The following is a 21,420-nucleotide window of genomic DNA, read 5'->3' on the forward strand; positions in this document are numbered from 1 at the left end:
ACCTAGATGTTAGTTAGGATAAGAAATTATAAGGGGAAGTGACAACACCATTTGTCAAGTCAAAAGCAAGTGTTCCAACTTTCATATAGTTTCGCACCTGAACAATATCCCCTCTCATTCACTTCAACAAAAAAATAAAATCTGTCATCTTAGCAATCCGCTCCACGATCATCTATAAAGAGATAAATCAAGAAATTATAGTTGATCACTACAAAGAAGATATTATCTTAACTTCGTCGAGATTCAATTTCTATCCACTTCAACAAATCTACCTTGTAATAACCAACTTAACTATGCTCCGGAAGCCCTCCCTCACTCACTATCCATGGTCATGAGAATCAAAATGTGGATTCATTCAACCTCAACCTAAGGAAAGATCATCAAATATTGTCAATCTATTCAATCATCCATGGAAGGAATTTAAATACACTGGTGTGTATGACTCTGGCCATAATGCAAGTAATTAATTTGGAATTTAACATCTAAAACATATGAGAGCCTCTTCTTCTGTTCATGGTTGGATAGATTGAAGAACTGTGATTTCCAGACGAACTTAATTTCCAAACACTTAGACTCTGAAACCTATGAGAACTGAATTCAAAAGTTTATCCGACTCATCACTCCTTTCATTTCCCCCAAAACTATGAAACTGTAATCTCAAAGAAACGGTTGTTTCTTTTAGATGGATGACTAGCCCTTCAGATAATGGCTGAGAAATTACATGACAATTTATTTGATTTTTTTTTTATGAAGCTCGATCGTCATTGTCCATATTCTCAACATTAATGCAGCAAAATAGCTAGCCAAGCACACATAATCAACCAATTGCTAAAAGAAACTTTTAATCAGCACAAGCAAATAATGCCTGCTTATAAGCATCAAGGTCACAAGTAGCAGTAACATCACAACACTACTTGCGAGATTGAAACGCGTCGCGTCCCATTGTAGCTTTCTGAAGTAAACTCACCGTTACAAGAAACTTAATTTTCGAGCAAATCAATTGTGCAAGAAACTTGATTTTGAGCAAATTAATGTGAGAGCAACTATCATATATAAATAGTTAATTACCGCCCAAATCACAAGGGTCGACTTGTGTTTCTTCACGTCTTTTCTGCTTTCATGATGCAGTTGCAGGTGGAGTAGATGGACGCTGCAGCAGCCCAAACTGCGTACTTACGCTCCAAAGTTTCAGATGTACTCAAATTACTGTGAAGGTATAAATCACAATCACAAACACAATTAAATTTTTACAAAACAACAACAAATGAGTCCAACTCAGAATAGTTTGTTATAAAAATGCACTGCAATATTTGATTTTTTATAATAATCATCATGAGCAGCAATCCATATTTTAAAATAAAGGTTTAGATCATAATTTGATGTAACCAATCTCTGAGAGAAAATTCTACATCCTTCAAAGTAGTAATCCTCTTATATTAAAGAAAGAATTCGTAGGAAAATTCATTCTATTTAACTAATTGACTAGAATACGTTAATCTACATGTTGGTGCTAAATATTTTAAAAAGGCAAACCTTGGATTCTCCGCTGAAGTTAAATGTGAAGAATCACATGAGCCAGCAAACTTAAGGCCATTCTCACAGTGCAGTTGCATTTCTCGAACTTGCTTTAACCAATTCTCCTAAATCAGAAACGTCAGTGAAAAGTGAAGAATAAATCTTAGAAAATCATATATCTAAATCAGAAACGTCTAAAGAAAATGTAAATAAGCATATAAAAGATCCCAGAACATGTTTGACATTTGTCTAAACCAGAATCTAACACCGCTTTCAAGTTGAACTGCTTTTTTGATCCACAACAATCACATAGAAAACAGCTACTATGATCTTTCTTTACATGATCGACCATGGAGACATTGCATCTACCGACAATTGAGCGGGAAAATCATAATCTGAGTCAAAATAATTGAATGGAAGATAATCTCTTTTTTTTAGTTTGTTTTATCTCAACTACAAAAAGTGTGCACTCGATCTATTTACTGACTTGCCACAATAAGGCTGTGTAATTTGGTAGCTCATGTAGCCCCAACCTTTACAGGATTAAAACCATTGAATGATATTAAAATAGCAAAAGGAGTTAGACTACGTATCTTTTTGAAAAACAAATATTAGGGTACTCTATGCATTAAAAGCTTTTGTATTTTTCTAAATCAAATTCTAACAGAACAGACAAAAAAAAAATCTTGTAATGTATAAATATCATGATGAAAATTTTATCCATTTCTAGGTCAAAATGAAATTAAAGAAAGAAAGGATATAATGAAAATCACTGACACACACTAGGGTTGCAATTGAAGAAAAACTCTTAATGTCTTAAACATTAAAAAAAAAAAGGAAATATAGCTGGGAATATCAACCTAAAGCAATCAATGGTTTCATGAGCTACAGTTAGGGGTGCAAACAAATCAAACTTGTTTGCAAGTTTTTTGAGCCGGTTCAAAAAATATTAGATTCGTATTTGAAATTATCGAATTCGAGCCAAACTCGAATATGTTTGATAATTTTTTTGAGTCGAATTCGAACCTATAATATTTTGTTCGATTGTTCACAAACGGCTCGTGAGCCAAACTCAAATCAAACTCTAATTATTTTTACACAATTTTAATTTAAATATACTCAAATTAAGATTTGAATAATTTAGTTTATTTCGAACTATAATTCAATTTTGCTCGAATCAAAGTTCGAACAATTCAAACCAAACTCGAGCTCGAATTTTATTTAGAACTAAATTTGAGCCAAAATTATTTGTATTTTCAAGCTTCAAATCGAATTCAAATATCACATATTTTTCGAGTTCGAACTTAAATATCAATATTTTCATATTATTCAACTTGATTCGATTTGTTTGCACCCCTAGCTACAGTTGATCAACACTTTACATTTCACAAACAAAAATGTATAGAAGCATTGGGAGAAGGCGATACTCACAAGTTGTTTTCCCTCCTCGTACAATGCTCTATCCATCTGATTGAATAGTGATTTCCAACATGCCACGTGCATCTCTTGGGTTGAACAAGCAAGCTCAGATGATTGTGTAGAATAAGGTTCATTTTCTTGATTGGATGTGAATTCTTTGGAAATCAAGTAAGGTAGTTCAGTCTGTATTACATTCTTTACCCTCTTCTTGCTGCGCCTTAGTGCTTCATACAAAAACCAAAACTTGATACATAAGTGAGCTATAATATTCAAGACCTGGTAATGCTTTAAGTTAAAGAGCATATTACCAGCAAGGCGCCCTTTGATATCCTGCTGAAGAAGATCTAGCCACTGAGATGCAATGTTAGCAGCTGCAAATTATCATTGTCAAGTTAGTTTCGGTAACATCAAATTAAACCAAATGCTCCACCACATTTATATATCAGTTGATCTTAAAGCTGTAGAGCACAAACAAGAGGTAAAAGGCTTTATAGAAAATATATATTGATCAATGAAATTCAGTAAATTGAGGGTATAAAGAATTCACAATTCTAATTGTTGAAGACTTCAAAATAAATGAGTAATAAATCATTTGTTATATGATGCAATTATTGCACAAGTAATAGTATTTTATTGTTACATTGATAAACAACAAGGGGAGCCTTGGCGCAACACAATGGTAAAGTTACTCGTGTGACTTGATGGTCACGAGTTTCAAATCGCAAAAACTACCTCTTGTAATGCAAGGTAAGACTGCGTATAATAGACCCATCTTCGAAATCCGACATTGACGAAAGCTTTGTATACCAGGCTGTCTTTTATTAATAAACAACAACATTTCAAAAGCAAAGAAAAAAAAAACTTATTTCATTGAAGTTGATGCAGTAACCATTATTCCATTTTTTTTAATGTTAATCCTATGTAGATGAGCCTTTCACCAGCAGAATGATAGAAACAACCACCTCAATGGTCCTGGTGATGGTGATGCAGAGCCAGATTTCCATGTCAATGAAAGAACATTTGTCGGGAAAAAAATCCAAAGAATCAATCAGATATTTCAGGTTTTGCATCTCTTCAAGCCAAGCAAATTATCAAGAACCATTTCCAGTAAACTGAACCCATGGTAAATTGTATATAATAGCTGTAAATCAATAAACCTGAACTAGAAACTATTACTTATCTAGATAAGCATGAATCCTCCTAGAATGTAACTGAGCATGGTGACTGTGATTCCTTAGGTGAGATTCTAATTTCTGTTCTTTCATTGGTTATTGATGTGCAGATGATCTATAGCCATAGTAATTTTAGTGTTAAAACTAAGTATTCCAAACAGTTCAAAATTGCATTGTTTGTTCAAATGTAGATAATTTGACAAAGATTTTTTTTAATAGATCAAGTAAATAATTCATTCAACTTCATATAGTCTGCTATGTGATCAAGCAACTTAGAGATAGATCTCTAAGCTACCAATCAATGTTTCATAAATATAATTGGCACACCTAAATTTTTATGAACATGACCGTGACAAGGATGATACAAACATTAAATATCAACTAGAGCAGCAACAGAAATCAAATAATTGAGCCAGATATAAAAGAAAGAAAGAGGGGAACTTATACTTAAAAAGAATTCATGGTACTATCTTGCTTGAATATTCAAGCTGTGTTGCTATCAGTGGCTTACTCACACAACATGGTGCTCCTACCTTAACCAAGTTCGATTGATGGATTGTTGACTTTGATACTAATCAATCGACATTAATCCTTCCTATGAGCTTACTTTGAAGTGGGAAATGAAATCAAAGATATACTTGTTGTGGAAGAAGAACTAGAGTGAATGGGGTGCCTAATGCTCCACTCATCTAACATTGTTGCCATAGCTGTTGTCCTTATGAGGTCGAGCACCGATATCCTAATTGCAAATTATCAATGAAGAGAACATGCTAAAAAGCACACAAGGAATGGAGACTTTCATCATTGGATCCTGACCATCAACTCAATCTACACCAGGACCATCATCTAGAAGCCAACTAGAGGCATGGTCAGCTCGACACAATCAAATTGACACTCTAGTCATGTTGCGCAAATAGATAATTGAAAGCTGCATCTCTCTTCTCACAATTGTGCCAGTAGAAGATCTCATTCATATCCCTAGTGTTTTCGTCAAACTTGCACAAGCAGCAAAAATCACTCTTTGAGAGTGCTACATGTGCATAGGGTTTTTAATGACTATCATATAGGGTTTTAGTGACTTTCATTGGATATTCTTTGTATTGTTGAATAGTGTTTGTCATGTTTAATACAATATATTAAACGGTGCATATACCATTCTATCTCATTTTGAGTTATTGTAATTTGTATTGTTTACAAATTGCTACTAGTTCATATTGTTTCTTGTTGCAGGTTTAAGGTTATTAATATTACAATATTACAATATTACAATTACAAAACATTACTCCAACACTCAAATGAAAACAAATTCTTACCTTCTATAGATAAGGAGTCAAGATTTTCTTGATTTTCAGAAAATTGATCAGATGTTCCGCTGCTAGCAATTTCTGAAACCAAAGTAGCAGTTGATAAGAGTTTCAGTGCTAGTGCATCATCCTCACTTCCAGAGGTCAGCTGTGAAGTTCCGCAAGCTCCTCGATGGAACTTGTGTTTAACCATATCAGTTTCATTCTCCTTACCTAGATATTCCATACTTGGAGAAATACATGAATTATGTTTAGGTGTTGAATCGTTTTTGTGAATATGATCTTTCCTTCTACCAATACTGATGCTATTCTGAGTTTGTTCATCATGTTTCTCTGATTGTACAACAGCTTTTATAATGGAGTGAACTTGCTTCGTATTTCTTACATGGTTGATTATTCCCGGATTTAATCCAGAAAGCAATCCACTTGGTATAGCTAGATTTGACAACCTACTAATCTGCTCTCTTTTTGCACACTCATTCTTGCTTTGATTTCTTTCATATTTTCTCTTTCTTGGCTGGCCAGTCTGTTGTTTAGGGACTGGTATGCCACCATGTGAATATGAAATAAAGCCATTCTGTTTCATCTGTTTCCACTTCTTCAAAGGTTCACTCTCCTCAATTGGACCTGTGGTGCTTCCACACTCAGAAGCATCTGAAGACTTGATTTCTACTGACTTTTTGAAGGGATTAAATAGATCATGTTCTCTTATAAGTGAGGGATGATAATAATTGAGATCCACTCCAAGGCCAAAGTTAACGTTACTTTGCTCATACTCTTTATTTGGTTCAGGAAGACCCAATGTCAGATAAGCAGCAACTTTTTCAACAGTGCTATCAGCTGCGCTGTCTGATGCAAGCAGTGAGGCAGTAGCTACTGAGATTTCAGAACTTCCTTCTTTTGGTTGGTATCCAAGCATCTCGGCTTCATCTATGGTTGACAAATTTAAAGGTTGGCTACCTACTTCTGGAACAGAAAACAATTATCTGTAAGGATCTCAATCAGTAAATGCAAACAACAGAATGTTCAATCAAGCCAACATCCTGGAAATCAAGTCAACCAAATGAAACAAAAATGTAGCTGGATAGTAATGCAATCCCATAATGTAAACACATGCAACTATACATAACCATGTTCACAATAAAAAGTTGATGAGAGGTGGGCAAGTGACAAAAATATATATATGCGGGCAGAATCAGAAGCAGGTATGAAATTTCAAGCAGATACTATGCCAAGTCATTTCAAATAAATTATTTCACTGAGCCAGAAATTTTTTGATAAAAATCAAAAGGGTGCCCCTTATTTTCATTATTATGCGACCCATTTGAAAAAATATATATTAAAAGGATGTCCCATCCTATTTTCATATAGAAAATACCCTTATTCTAGTACCGATGTAGTAGTTCTAGCCAAAACTGCTACACATTGTAGAAGCTTTGGCCAAAACTGCTACATGTGTAGCAATTTTGATCAAAATTGCTACAACAATGTTGAGTGATTTTGATCAAGTTGGGGCAATTTTGACCAAGTTTAAAAAGGATATTTTTGAAATAACAATGCTCCATGTGTAGCTATTTTGACCAAATTGAAACAATGTTGCCCTACGTTTTAACCAAGGCCACTATAACAACACCGATACAAAGGTATTTCAAAATAAAAAAAGGATGGAGCATCCTTTGGATATATTTTAAAAATGGGTACCTTTTTGACAATAATGACAATAAAGGGCGTTCTTTTGATTTTTGCCCAAATTTTTTTAAGTTCAAGTAACTCCACTCCAATATTTTACACATTATGATTCCAAAAAAGCCCTTCCATGGACTCATGACCATCACCCATGTCATTAGTTGAAATCTTACAATTTGGTCTGAATGCAAACAAGATTTGTTTCTTGGTTATTGAGCATTTTTTTAAAAAAAAAAATCATTCATAATTGCAAGAAGAAACAAACCAAATACAAACAATGAGTACAGTGATATAATCAATAGAACTGATGTTCAATTGTATCATAGATATCTTATTGAAATAATACAGACATTGTTGAATGCGATAACTAATAAACCAAGTACAAACTATTTGTACAATGATACTTGTTAATAAACTAAACCAAAGTTCGAACGTGCTGCAGATATCTGGAGATGACACAGCCAGATAAAACAAAGTTTGAACCTGTTGTGGTAACTTGAAACTAGCATGCCAGTAAGCCAATTCTATATTTCAGGGATACAAAATTATTCCTTTTTGAAAGATCGGAGCGTAAGACATGAATAAATAAGCTACTTGTTGCTGAACGAAATACAGGGATGAGAAAGACTCGAGCAAACCAAGATCGGCATATCCGATCCTGAATCAAGGATAGGAAGACAAAACCTTGGACTTGAAGCGCCGATCGCAGATCTCGCAGCTTGATCTCTTCAGGCCCATCCAGCCGCTCACCGGAGCCTTCCTCGCAGTCCTCCTTCAACCCGGGAACCATCGCAGAGTCAGTATCAGAGCCAGAAACCCCCCCCCCCAAATTCAAATCCTGAACCCTAACCCGATTTCGTACCTTGAGCGGAGAGCTGGCAGTGGCGGCGGATGCATCCGATACTATTCCTGCTCCAAGAACAGCCATCAGGGAGAGGAGGCGAGGAAGAGGGACAGATCGCTAGGGTTTCGAGGGAGAGGAAGAGAGAATTTGAATGGAGGGAGCGGTTCATCGAGTTTGAACGGAGCGCTCATGAAGGCACGGATCTCGCTCGCTTTAAATTTGGATTCAGTTCCTGGGCTGGTGCATCGTGCCGACGCTGGAACGTTTCGCTCCACCCCTCGTAGATTATTATATTTCCCAATTAGTCCTCAAAATTTTAAAATCGTCGGAGTACCTTTATTACTTTTCAAAATCGTATCGGTTTAATATAAAAAAGACACTTGATGAATTTAAAATTTGGCAGGGCTTTTTTCAAAATATTATAAACTGCAGGGGTATAGTGACTTTTTTCATAAAAAGGGAAATGTGGGGACTGCTCTTTCCCGCTCAAATTCAAACGCAATCGGATCTGTAAACGGCCTTTGACAGGTAATTTTTTTTACTCGATTCATGAAATAAATTAAAGGCAAAACATTATATATTCTCTCCTTTGATTTTGTTAATCCACTTGTATAACTCTTACTATCCGATTAATTTTAAAAGTGGGCAAATTTAAAAACATATATGGCTCCTTGTATAGTGATTCGATTAATTTTGAAAGTGGATGATCCGATCTTATAGATTGCCCATCAGACAAATTTGAAAACATGTGTGGCTCCTCCGTCAATTTGAATTAAGTCCATCAAATTAGCTCGTCCCGTCAAACAATTTAGAAGGCTTAGATTGAAATTTTATCAACCCATTTTAAGATGAATTTAAATGGGTTGACCCGCCTAGGCCCGTGATCTACAATGGTTGACCTGCACCGCACTTGGGTTGGCTCGTGGATTGAGAAAATTTATTTATTTATTTTAAATTTTAAAATTAAAATAGAAAACTCAATGAATTAATGAGTTTGATCAGTCTAAATTATAATTCAAGCTCAAAAATTTTAACTTAATCAATTTAAATGATAATTCACACTTAAAATTGTTAATATTTTTTTAATTTTTTGACAAGCTCGTGGGTTGATCCGCCTAACTCGCAATCTGTCTTGAGTTGGATTAGGTTGAAAATTTTCCAACCTACTAAGTTGATGGATCGACCCGCCCTACTCCGTCATATGATAAATTTTTAGTGGATTAGTCTGCCCATCATGAGTTGGCTTGTTTGACAATTTTAGCTCCTCGTCCAATAATTAATATTTTAAAATTTTATTTCATTAAAAAAATATTTAATATAGTTAGGATTAAATCGTGAATAGTTGAGTAATACATTGAGCTCCTTTCATTGTTGCCCAAGTTTATATTTATTTTATTAATGAATATGTAAGGATAATAAAAGATTACTATTTATAAAAATTTAGGACCCGTTTTATTTTGTGAAAAATATTAACTTAAAATTTAAAAATTTATGACTTTGTCAATTATAAAATATAGATAATTGCAAAAGAAATTATTTTCACTCAAATAGTAAATTCTTTTATAGATGGATTCGCCAGCTCAACGGCCTCTAAAATAAATTTTTTTATAGGACCTAAAGTTGCTTGCTCACCCATTGAAATTATTATTTCTTATAAAGGAGTTAAATAGAGTCGGGCTTGATTATGTTTACACTTGTTAATTAGCATGTCAAGCTCGAGTTTTTTTTTATTGAACTCAAGTAACAATTTTGTTATCCTTATAATTTAGATAAAATACTATTTAATGTAGGGAACTTATATTATTTTTATCATATTAGATTGTAAAATTTATAGATTTATATATTAGAATAAAACTAAATTTATAATTAAGTTTTATATAAATTATTGATAAATTTTGTTCATGAGAATTCACATGATACCACCATTCAATACTTAACTGGGGCATGTAACAAAGCTATTAATTGGTGGAGCGATTGTGTAAGATAATGCATAAGTCGATTACACAATTAATAAGCATATGCAATTTTACAGTCGGGACAAGGTTATGGAGGTCAACTATTAAGCTCACTATCGTGAATGCTTCCGGATTTATCCAATGAGTAAATTAAACAAGCGAGGATTGCTCACCTCTAAGAATAATTGAATCTGTAAAAATCTAAATATCTGGATTAAGAAAAAAAAAAGAAGGTAAGAGATTCTATATCATAGAAATTATACCTTATTTTGGTTAAAAAGGCCCCAAGTTCATACTGGATCGATAGTGAAATTTGACCTTGAAATAATAGTGCAATTTGACTTTAAAATTAAAGATGATAAAGTAAATAATTGATAAATTATTTACAACACCCCTCCACAATGGTGTTTAACACCAATGCGTGTGATGCTCTAATTAGTCGTGTATCTCTAAATGAAAAATATGAGAATATGATTAAACATTAGAGATTTCTATTTAAGCATTGAGATTTTAGTTGAGAATGAGCCATTTTGTAGTTTCAATATTGTATTAGAGAGAGATTATCATCTCAAAAAAAAATGATATGAGCATCAGTGCAATATTAGAGTGAGACCAAATAATAATATTGGCTTTATGTATAGTAAATTTTACTTAAATCCTTTTAATAAAATCAAAAGAACTTTTACCCAGAGCTGTCCGAAGGGCTGAATGCTTGTGCCAATTAATAAAAACTTTTTTTAAAAAAAAATTATTTTTCTCAAAATATTGATTTCATTCTTAAAATAATTTGACATATATACATTGATGTTACCAACGAGGGGTCCCATTTAACATGGAGAATCGGTGGGTCAAAAATTTTACCATATTTATAAAAACGTCGACAGCAGGGTTCGAACCTGCGCGGGCAAAGCCCAACAGATTTCAAGTCTGTCTCCTTAACCACTCGGACATATCGACGGTTGTATGAATCTATAGTCTTAATTTTAATGAAAATATAAAATTTTCAATTTAAACAATCATTTCCCTTAGTTTCTAAAATATAATTATTTCCCGGTCAATTTATATAAATTTTTATCACTTGCACAGCATGACCGATTTATGATGATTAATACTAATTATATGGATTGCCATCTCTAATTTCAAAGGTTGGCTCTTACTTAGCACTAGATATCCAACTCTCTAAGACACACTTGTGATGATATATTCAAACAATCCACTTTTTCAAATCCATAACTCACTAAAAAAAAAAAATATTTGACCATCTTTGTCGGAGAGAGCTGAGTGATCGAGTCGCTGACTACCGAGTCGAGTGGCTGAGTTGCTAAGCCGAGTGGCTGACTGCCAAGAGCCAAATGTCAAGTGTCAAGTGGGCGACTGCCGAGTGTCGAGCCGAGAGCCGAGTGTCGACCCGAGGGCCGAGTTGCCGAGCCGAGTGGAGTGGCTGACTGCCGAGAGCTGAGTGACCGAGCCGAGTCGAGAGCCGAGAGGCCGAAAAAGATAATATCGATGCTTGCGTTCAACGCAGTTTCCTTAAAACAGATTTGTCCCCTCTCGCGGTGCTTAAAAGTCACGAAGGACGTCTGTTTCTCAGGATACAACGACAGAACCGGCAAAACGATCAAGCACAGATCGTTACCCGATTACACCCAAAGGCTATCTATCACTCTGACCGTTTCAATGCCAAGTAATAACTTTTGTCTATTTCATCGCAGCCACCGTTATAAAAAATAGAACAGGATGACAAAATATTGGTTGATCGCACACAATTTGCCTTACGGGTAGTGCAATTCAAGTCCTGGATTTGCACTTTTACACACCAACGCGTGAGAGAGAGCCTCTCCTCATGTATTTGTTCACAACATCAATGCTTGTGATACAATATAAACCAATCATGTTGCCCCTCAACTATCAATATGGGACTAAAATTCCTCCATTTGAGGGTCTTCTCCATCCTTCCATTCCTTTATTTCTAATCACATTTCTAACAAAAAAAAAATCTCTATAATGCACCGCAAATTTTAACCCCAAGATATTTGGAATCCGTGTTGTAGATCTAACGACTACATCATAGCTCGAGGAAAAAAAGTTAACTTATTACTTTAGTAAAAAAAAATGAAATTTATCATTCCAATAATCACACACGAGGAATGCTCTTATGTTACGTGACACATAAAGATGATATACAAGAAATGTGCCAACTATCTATCATAAATAGTTTAGCTTAGAATTCAAATTAATTGGTCACACATGATTTTTTTTCAAGAATGGCTTGTTCATTATTAATTTATAAACTATAATGCATAATATATATAATATTTAAAATATTCGATAACGAAAAAATAAAAGCTATTATAAATTCCTACATCAGAATATAATTTTACAATATCAGAATAGTGTAAAAGTATATTTTGCAATATACAATTATAAAAATTCTAAATGTTAAAAAAATTAAAATTATAAAGATTATTATTAAGGTGTAGTGAAGCTTATAAATAAAACTAAAAATCAATGCATACTCCTATGATTCAAAAGTGTTTGTTCTAGTAGTGGGGGTGTAAACGAGCCAAACTGCTCACGAACTATTCGAATTTCGATTAAAAAAAAATTCATTTGAGTTCGTTCGATTAAGTTAATAAGTCGAGCTCGAGCCTGATTTCGAACTCGAAATAATTATCGAGCCAAACTCGAACTTAATAGTTTTTGATTCGTGAACTCGCGAACATATTCGTTTAACAGACTCACAACGTGTTCGTAAGAGACTCACGAACGCACGTGAATATATATATATATATATATATTACGATGAATCAAATAAATATTATAACTATTAAACAAGTTATTTTCCAAGAACTCGAACTAAACTCGTTTAACTTTAAAATGAATCATTTTTAAATCGAACTCGAGCCGTTCACGAACTATTTAATTTCATTATGAACCGAACTCGAACTTAAGAATTAAAACTCGAGCCAAACTCGAGTTTAGGGAAAACGAACCGAGCTCGAGCTCGAATCTTCTTACTGTTCGATTTGGTTCGATTACACCCCCATTAGGAACAAACAACAGTAATAATCAGACATTGAAATATCAAAAATGTAGTCACACCAGCCATTTATGAATTATCAACTGAAAATAAAAACACAGAAACCCAGATATCCAATAAATCCTAGAAATGGTTTAAGCTTTTATAGTGAATATTTTAACAACTACTAGTTAAACTACAACAGTTCTTCAAACAAACATGGCTAATTAGACCTATACCAGTTAAACAGGAAAAATCCAAAGGTTACCCGAAACCACAGCAAAACTCAGTTTCAAAGGCGTAGACATGGAAACAAAACCTAGCACAGTCGATAGGGTTCTCCCACTTCATTTAGTGGGAAATGTTTATTCTCCAGGAGCACTGACCCCCTGCCTGAGTCTTTCCCTCTTTATCTTCTTTTTGGACAAGGGCTTCTTTTTCCTAGGCGGAAGGGTTTTCTGTGCGTATGTATAGAGTGCATAATTGCCAACGAGAAACAACAACACAAGTCCACCGATGACAAGCAAGACCACCAAACCAGGGTTCAGTCCATCAGCTACCTTCTCCCTGATTACATTTCCCTGTCGATAAGATAATATATAGTTCAAATCAGAAACCGTTTTATGAAGAACTAAGCTATAGCACTCTGAGATGAAGCTAAGAGAAATTGAAGGGAATGATCAAGGAAAAAGTAAGCATCATGTGGAAATGAACGTAACAAGAGCAAAAGAAAATTTTTAGAAGGGTATCCCATAAGCATGATCATATAACTCTGTTGTAAAAACTGTATTATGTTTTTTGTATTTTACATTGTATATATGTTAATTGAAAAAAAATACGCAGATAAATCAATTAATGTTAGAAGTCCATAGTAAAATACGATCATGATTTGACAGGAAAGTCATACCATGTTGGTCTCTAATTGGCACATTCTATTGAGCTAATCTATTGGTTCCATTCGATATGTATGTTAAGGCATGCAGAAGACATACATAATCTAGTGTATGTTAAAAAGAAATATAATCTAGAAAATGGGAATGAAACAGGTCAATTGACTAATGCAACAGGGAATGGTTATTTGATGATTAAAACATTAAAAAAAAAGGTTAAACTTTTGAAAAGTACTCCTTCAATGGTCATGACATGAAGAGGTATTGATTCTGAAAATTTTATAGAGCCAAGCTATAGCAATTAAGAGTTCTAGAGTCTGCTCATGTGGTGTCATACAAATTAAAGAATGACAACTTGATTCAAATGAAGAGAGAAGAAATGAGATTGAGTTAGAAAAACTTCTAGAGCAAAGAGTTATCTTGGGGCTGGGTCCCACCTCCATGCATGTGTCTGTCATGCTACATTTTCATACTACTTTTTCATATATATATATATATATATACTGCTAATGACCTATCTGTAAATAGGTATCTACAGGAAATAACCATAATAAGTTATGCCTAAACTCAACATGGTAGCAGAGCAGCATTCTCTTGGTTGGAAGGCCAGTAAATATCTGCCTCTTCCTATTCTGCATCAGCAAATCCCTTTTCTTCCAAGTGCACCTACTGGATGCTTAAAAGCAATAGAGCGTCTTGAACCACTAGACAACAATAGATTTGCACATTTTTCAGACCAAACTTGTTTGCTTGAAGGTTCTACTCACCACTGCCATTCCTCCTTGGGATCACCTCTCGCTGCGCCATCAGAGGTTCAGCTAACCTCCACCATCAGAAACATTCCTGATTTCATTTGCAGAGGTGAATCCTTGGAGGTCAACCTGCAGTCCAGTTTTGTCTTCATTTTCTGCTGGATCTTTAGAAAGAAAAAATACATGGCTAATTTCCTCCAGAAACATTACTGGATTTGCTAGTTTTGTTTTCTTCCATTCTGATTTGCTGGAGATCTCTCCAGTTCCAGCATTCTGCATATTCCATTTCTTCACCAGGGCTATTGATATGCTTGTTCTTCACTGCTTGTTCTTCGTTACCAAACAAATCTTGATTCTTCTGCCAGATCAGACACATTCTTCTGTTCTTCCAACCACAGCATAAATTGGTCTTCTTTTGTGCAAATATTTGAGCTGCGGCTGCCTCCAATCATCTAGATGTCTGAATCCTTGATCTCTAGTTCTAAAATGCCTCCCGATAATTTTTTTTAGCAGTTGACCCTCTCGAGAAACATAATGTTTTCTACAGTTGAAGACTACTCAGAATATATTTTCTCAATCTATGTTATCCTCAGTCCATTGAGGTGACTCTATTGCTTACATGACACATATTACCAAATCTCACATATAATATATACGGGAAAAACTCTTTTTTCTCTGGTCATAAACTTATATCAACACTGCCCTAGCAGATAGTCAGTCTCATCTACTCATAGTGGTGAGGGTATTCTTACACCATTCTTTCAACTTTCTTCGTTTCTCTACATACCAAAATTTTCTTTTAACTTACTAGCTGTTAGCAAACTCACTAAACTTCTAAACTGTTTTATAGATGAGCAAGAGTCTAGAGGATCGTATCTAATCAACTATGGTTGCACGTGCATGGTGGATGACCCGTCTGCACCTCAAATTCATTGTCATCTAAGACATTTTAACCTCCAGACCTACAAAAGATGGTCTCAACATCTTGAATAATTGCCTTGCCAATAAGGAATATATGTTCATCCCTCATTCCCTCCTAATATCCATAACAGTGCTTTTTCATCCTTTTCTTTAGCATATCCTGAGATTTGGCATCCAAGTTACATCCTCTCAAACCTTGGTTTCAACTACTTTCTTACTTTATAGATGACTACTATGGAATGGGAGACCTTTCTCATTGAAAAAGAATTCTAAACTTCATATGATAGTTCCTCCCTAGGACATCCACCATCAATCCTTCCTCTCTAGGACATCCACCATCGATCCTCATACACCCCAAAAGAATGTTATTGCAGAGAGAGAAAAAATGAGCATCTCATTAAAACAATTCATACTATTACTTTGTATGATAGTTCCCATAAATTTTAAGATGGTATCATTCCTATGGTTTATTATCTTATAAATTGCATATTATTCATGATTAAATCCCATTCGGAATTCTTTTTCTTTTTGTTCATCTCTTGTTTCTAAGTAGAGAGAAATAATTTCTAGAATTGAGAAAACTTATAGGGATTACACAAAATATTTGAACCATCTCAAGAAGAGTGTTGAAGGGGCTTATGTCTAAATAAGTAAATACTTTGTCACACACACACACACACACACACACACTTCAAGTTGTTGGTGGCATGACCACAGGGAAGGTATAATAAATTAATAAAATAAGTTGAGACTATGAAAAGATGAGTTGAGCTCATGCTAAGTTCATGCCCAACATGATGGCCATTCCAGGAGCAACATGACACCGCTTTACGTCATGTCAAGCACCACATGTCCATCAAGAACCCAGATGGTTTGGCATGCTGAGCATAGACATTTCCCACCTCTAGTTCATTTGCACCTGTATGATGTATGTGGACTATGCCATGATTCGAATGTATACCACTTGCATAAAATATTCAGGACCTTGGTTCCACATATATAGAACACATTAACATAGTACAATATTGATGATAAATGCTCAACAAAGAGACACAAATATGTCAGATAAAATTATTTGAGGTATTTGTGTATATAAACGGATCAGTTGATAGTTATAACTTACAGAACATCTTGGACATTTTTTTATAGTGAAACTGTTGGTGTAGATTTACTTAGTTTTATCTTGGTATTGTTGTGATATGGATTCATGTTCGACAATGATTGCTTCTAAGACACTTTAACAAGTTTAAACTAAACAATGTGAGAGGGTTGGAAAGTAACCAAACATCATTTATGGGCCAGCTCAATAATCAATTCTGGCAAGAATTTGTTTATGTTTGGTTTTAACAACAAGAGCTCAAGTTTGAATATGAATAAAAAAAATACTAAATACAGCTCGTGTATTCAAAACGGCTGTTTGGAAATCAAATCATGAAAGTTTGAGATCACTTATAAGATTGTTTTATGTGCTTGTAATCAAATTGGCCAAGGCTAATCCAATTTTATTGGGAAATAAGATATTAAACAGAAACTAGATGAAAACTTGCAGGTCTGGCAAGAAGTGGAAAATACATCAAGATTCACAAAAAGATTAAGCTAAGTTAGCCAAAATCACAGAAATCAGCCTGCAATAAGATGATTCTTTTGAGATAGATCCAAGAAATTTATAGACAATAAACTATGTTTCTAATCATATGCAAAAGGTATAAATAGATTAAAGAGGTAGGAGAGAAAGGGTGAAAGGCCCACTACATCACTGTATGTGTTTCCATGAAAGGCTCATTCACCTGAAATGGCGTCTTGCCACTCCCCTTAAAGAACAAAGTTGCATAGGAAATAAGGGAGAAGAAATGTCTGCAGAAAGAGTAACCATGTCTCATCACTTTCTCAAATCTTAATTTTACATTGCAACTTAGTTATTCAATAAAGGGGAAATGTAACTTCAACTCACAAAATTTGTTTATTTACCAATTTCACTCCATAAGTTGGGAATAATGTCATTTTCCCTCCTGTGTTAAATGTGGCCTATAATAGTGATTAAAGTGGTTAACCAAGTGATAGGTTGTAATAATAATGTGAAGCTAAAAGAGAATGAATTAAGAGAATAATGTGCTTGATTAAAGGATGATGATAACTTGTTATATAATTGATGAATGTAGATAATTTTGATTATTATTAATTGCTTGGGTTCTTTAAGGGAAAATTTATGCACATATTTTTCTAAAACCGACTTTGCACATTTGCTCATATTTTAGAGTTTTTAACCTCCAATTGCAGGTTGGTCATTGGGATGTCTGTATGATATTTTACAGTGTGACATCAAAGGTATGTGTTTTAGTTTCATATTGTGCTTATTTACTCTAACATTAGTATAAACCACATGTGTTGAACAAAGCTTGCCTCTCTATAGGCCTAGCTTGGATGGGGCGTGATTTACACCCCTAAATTAAGCAGAAAGATACAAGTCTAAACAAGGTTATATATTTATGCAGCTAAATACAGCATTTGCAAACGAGAAGTGGATTATTTGGCAATCATTACAAAATAGAAGCCTAGCTGAGTACAGATGAATGATCTCGATGAAAAACTAACATTTTAATGACAAATTTTGTTGGGCATCAGTGATTCAGCATTCTAAATGCTTACTTGTCTAAACCACTATATGCCCAGGAAAAATATTTTTACTTGTCGGCTCAACCTAGTTTTGTTGATAATTATGGATACAGTCATGGGCATCCAATACAGAGTAACAAAACATTTACACAATCCATAGATCATCGCTACTTTCTACCAAGACGACAAGATCTACGTTAGTCAAACGAGAACAACAGTAGATTCGATCACAATTTTTCTAAGATGGAACTCGAAGCCTTACTGCAGTATCGGAGAACACTTCGTCCATGGTGCGAGACCAAAATCCCGGCTCCTACTCTGCGTGCATCATTCGTTCGGTATCAGAGCAGCCATAAGAAGAAATCAATCGCTCGATCGAGAAAAGAAAAAAAAATCGAGATCGGAGGAAGAACAACGACAGATCGAATCAACAAGTAACAGTAAACAGAAAAAGGGAAGCAAATCGAGATTCCCACCTCTTCCAGTCTTCAAGACACCTGAATCGCGTATTACAGGACTACGGATCGAGGAATAAAAAAAGCTCGAAGGAATTTCAACGAGATTGAGGCACCGGGATTCACGCCATGGTTATAAGGTTTCGCAAGGGCTCAGCTCACGCGCACTGCACGTGAACGAAGGCGCGTGGGCCCGGTGGACCACACGGTGCGTTAAAGTTAATTTAAAGTGGATAAGCCGTTGCCCACCTAAATATTATATTTATATCTTAAATATAATATTTACCAAACTGGAAATCCTAAACCCTATACTTTCTTCTTCGCATTTAACAATGAGAGGTTCTTGTATCATTGTAATTGTTGAATTATAATTTAAACTATTGGCAAAGCCCAAATCCCAAAGCCACACTATTATCTTCCTAGAATCCACCATCCCATATAATATATTTCACAACGAAATAAATCGAGAAACTACAATTAACCATGACAGAAAAGAATATTATCTTGACTTTACGATTTTACAATTTTGCAACTCTACGTCGATAATCAACTCAGTATGCCTCGAAAGCACTATTATCAAACATACTATTTGTCAAACTCAATTGATAATACCCTAACAATTAGGGTGCGTTTGGTTGGGAGTTATCTATGATTACCTTGGTTATGTGATTACCAAATAATCACATAACCAAGGTTATAGGGAATAAAATATAACCTAATGCTGTTTGGTTTAATCTTAGGTAATGAGATAAAATCTTATTTGTTTGAATGTTTTAATACATTACTTACTTTAACATTTACTATATTACCCCTAGTTCAATTATAATCATTTTTTACAACTAAATTAATTTGATATTTAATTATTTTTAAAATTATATTAAATTATTATTTATAATATTAATAATTTAATATATATTATAATTTTTAAAATTTTAAATTATTTTAATAGAGGCTCTAACAAATCGGAATAAGTATTTGAGCAAAATTGAATCGACCGAATTGAATAAATCGAACACCGATTAAAAATTGAAAATGCCAATTAGAAATTGAAAATGCCCATTAGAAATTAAAATGCCATTAAGTTCTATATGGTGTTATATCAAAAGTTATATTCAAAACAATTACAAATCAAAGTATATATCAGAAATACAAAACATTTCAAACACCTACTCATTCATAATAATCATATATATATATTCACACAAACACAATATTTGGTGTTGTTCAGCAACTATCTGTCCATATTTGGTGCTCTTTTCAGTTTCAGATTTCATCTTCTCAACAAGAGACAATAACACCTTTCATCTTCATAATCATGGTAGCACTGTCATAATGGAGTTGTTGCGCTTGGTAGAGTAGGAGACCCATATCACGAATTGCTTCCTCCAATTCCTTCATCATCAATGAAGTTTCCATCATTGCAGCAGTTGACAAAAGAGCTTGACATTTTCGAATCTGGGAACTAAGCTTCGCTACAAACTGAAAGTTATTGTTATCTTTAGATACCACAACCAAAGTATTTGCAAGAGACATTTGGTCTATTATTTGCCTCGTAAAGGAGTATGGACTGAGCATCTCAACAGTAATGTTTAGATCTTCAATTAGGCTAGAGTGGAAGAGTTTCTGCAACACAAAATGAAGGTTTCAAGGGAAGAATGGGCGTAGATGTTAAAGCTAGACAAATTATAGAAAATTAAAATGTGAAAGATAGGTTTTTATCCTGCAACTGCAAGCATTCTATTCCTATGGAGCGGTGCGGACAATGGTAAAATGAATAAAGAACAATTAACTGGAATGACATGTTCATGGGCTTCTGGAACAAATTTTGTGATCTCTCTTCAAATTCTTTACTTTGGATTCAGAGGAAGATTGAATCCAAAATCTAGGGATTCTTTGTGTAAACAGTGAAAGATGTCTAGGGCATGAAAGATGCAATTCTCAGAGCTTTTTTAGGAAAACAAAAGCATTGGCTCTTTACAGAAACATCACTTTGCATTGCTGATTTCAAATGTATACAATTTATTCTTTCGGGATAAAGGGTTACCTAGATCAGATCACCATTATAGCAATAACTCCCCTATCTCATTCACCTAAAAGATAATAAACAACTTAGAAATTAGGACTCTAATAGTTAAAAGTTTTGAAATTTTCAACTACAAAAAACATTGCCAGTTATATGCCTTCATCTAATTTACTTCTTTACATGATGTATAACATAACATACAAGTATAATTTAGTGTTCTAGATTTGAAATTCCAGTTCCTATTCCAACAAACTAGAAAATTGATAAATATTCATGAGAATTCATTATCCTTCAAAAAAGAGATTAGGCATTCCTTTTCGATTAAAGAGAATCAGTTTCACACAATTTACAAAAGATGAATGTTGGGATTTATGAAAAATTTGCATGTTTGTCTCTTTAAGCCACTCACCTCCTTTTCTAGTTGGCTATGATGATCAGAACCAGCTTTCATAGCTTCAGTTCTCTTTGGCTTTCCCCGGCGAAAACTGCAATTGCTTTTCACACCATTCCTGATATTAATGCCTCTACAGATAAGGATCAGTAAAATGACATCTCAAAAGAGCAAAGACAAATGAAACATCCCATCGAATGGAATAGATGGATCGATGCACATAGGTGGAAACAATTTCATAAACCTTAACAACATTTTGGGCAGCTAATTGACAAGGATCAATCTTACAAAACCTACCGTGGAAGTGATATCAGTAATGGAAAGCCCCCTTTTGGATCAAAATTGACCGAGAAGGGAGGATCTAGGAGGGACGACATCCTCAATGTCCCCCGACGTGGAGAAGGAACGAGGCCTGGGGGAGGTCGGCGGAACGGAGGAGCAGGGGAGGATAGAGGGAAGGG

General features: G+C 34.4%; 2 protein-coding genes and 1 non-coding gene across 6 annotated transcripts; all 3 read right to left on the reverse strand.

The window, feature by feature from the left end:
- Positions 1-877: 877 nt before the first annotated feature.
- LOC141831183 (uncharacterized) lies at positions 878-8,030 on the reverse strand. Its single transcript, XM_074718600.1, has 7 exons — positions 7,959-8,030; positions 7,781-7,868; positions 5,420-6,376; positions 3,243-3,305; positions 2,947-3,158; positions 1,534-1,640; positions 878-1,206 (listed from the first exon to the last, which is right to left on the reverse strand). The coding sequence occupies exons 1-7, from the start codon at positions 8,022-8,024 to the stop codon at positions 1,101-1,103; spliced, it is 1,599 nt and encodes a 532-aa protein (XP_074574701.1). The 5' UTR covers positions 8,025-8,030; the 3' UTR covers positions 878-1,100.
- A 2,740-nt stretch (positions 8,031-10,770) lies between these two features.
- TRNAS-UGA (transfer RNA serine (anticodon UGA)) lies at positions 10,771-10,852 on the reverse strand. The gene has a single exon. It is a non-coding gene; the product is annotated as a tRNA-Ser (tRNA).
- A 2,190-nt stretch (positions 10,853-13,042) lies between these two features.
- Positions 13,043-18,657, reverse strand: LOC141830867 (DNA-binding protein S1FA-like). Of its 4 annotated transcripts, none has more exons than XM_074718311.1 (3): positions 18,567-18,657; positions 18,353-18,408; positions 13,043-13,495 (listed from the first exon to the last, which is right to left on the reverse strand). In XM_074718311.1, exons 2-3 carry the CDS (start codon positions 18,377-18,379, stop codon positions 13,280-13,282), a joined length of 243 nt encoding a protein of 80 aa, XP_074574412.1. In that variant the 5' UTR covers positions 18,380-18,408; positions 18,567-18,657; the 3' UTR covers positions 13,043-13,279. The 4 variants fall into 4 exon arrangements, 3 of the variants coding, with proteins under 3 accessions (XP_074574412.1, XP_074574413.1, XP_074574411.1); XM_074718312.1 differs by having other exon boundaries at positions 18,353-18,403; positions 18,567-18,640; XM_074718310.1 differs by lacking the exons at positions 18,353-18,408; positions 18,567-18,657 and adding exons at positions 17,265-17,331; positions 17,429-18,345.
- Between the last annotated feature and the right edge of the window lie 2,763 nt (positions 18,658-21,420).

Source organism: Curcuma longa, chromosome 6, assembly GCF_044706935.1.
Source record: "Curcuma longa cultivar G26 ecotype Majalengka, Jawa Barat chromosome 6, ITB_CL_G26_1.1, whole genome shotgun sequence".
NCBI lineage: Eukaryota > Viridiplantae > Streptophyta > Magnoliopsida > Zingiberales > Zingiberaceae > Curcuma > Curcuma longa.

Excerpts from the sequence above, each read along its gene's own strand:
- LOC141831183 (XM_074718600.1), bottom strand. The coding sequence starts at position 8,024 with ATGGCTGTTCTTGGAGCAGGAATAGTATCGGATGCATCCGCCGCCACT. Across the intron at positions 6,377-7,780 it reads ATCGGCGCTTCAAGTCCAAG|AAGTAGGTAGCCAACCTTTA; the intron begins GTTTTGTCTTCC and ends TTTCTGTTCCAG. Across the intron at positions 3,306-5,419 it reads TGACTCCTTATCTATAGAAG|CTGCTAACATTGCATCTCAG; the intron begins GTAAGAATTTGT and ends GATAATTTGCAG.
- LOC141830867 (XM_074718310.1), bottom strand. The coding sequence starts at position 17,478 with ATGACATTATTCCCAACTTATGGAGTGAAATTGGTAAATAAACAAATT. Across the intron at positions 17,332-17,428 it reads TTGGTAAATAAACAAATTTT|ACATTTCTTCTCCCTTATTT; the intron begins GTGAGTTGAAGT and ends CTCTTTCTGCAG. Across the intron at positions 13,496-17,264 it reads GTGGCAAGACGCCATTTCAG|GGAAATGTAATCAGGGAGAA; the intron begins GTGAATGAGCCT and ends TCTTATCGACAG.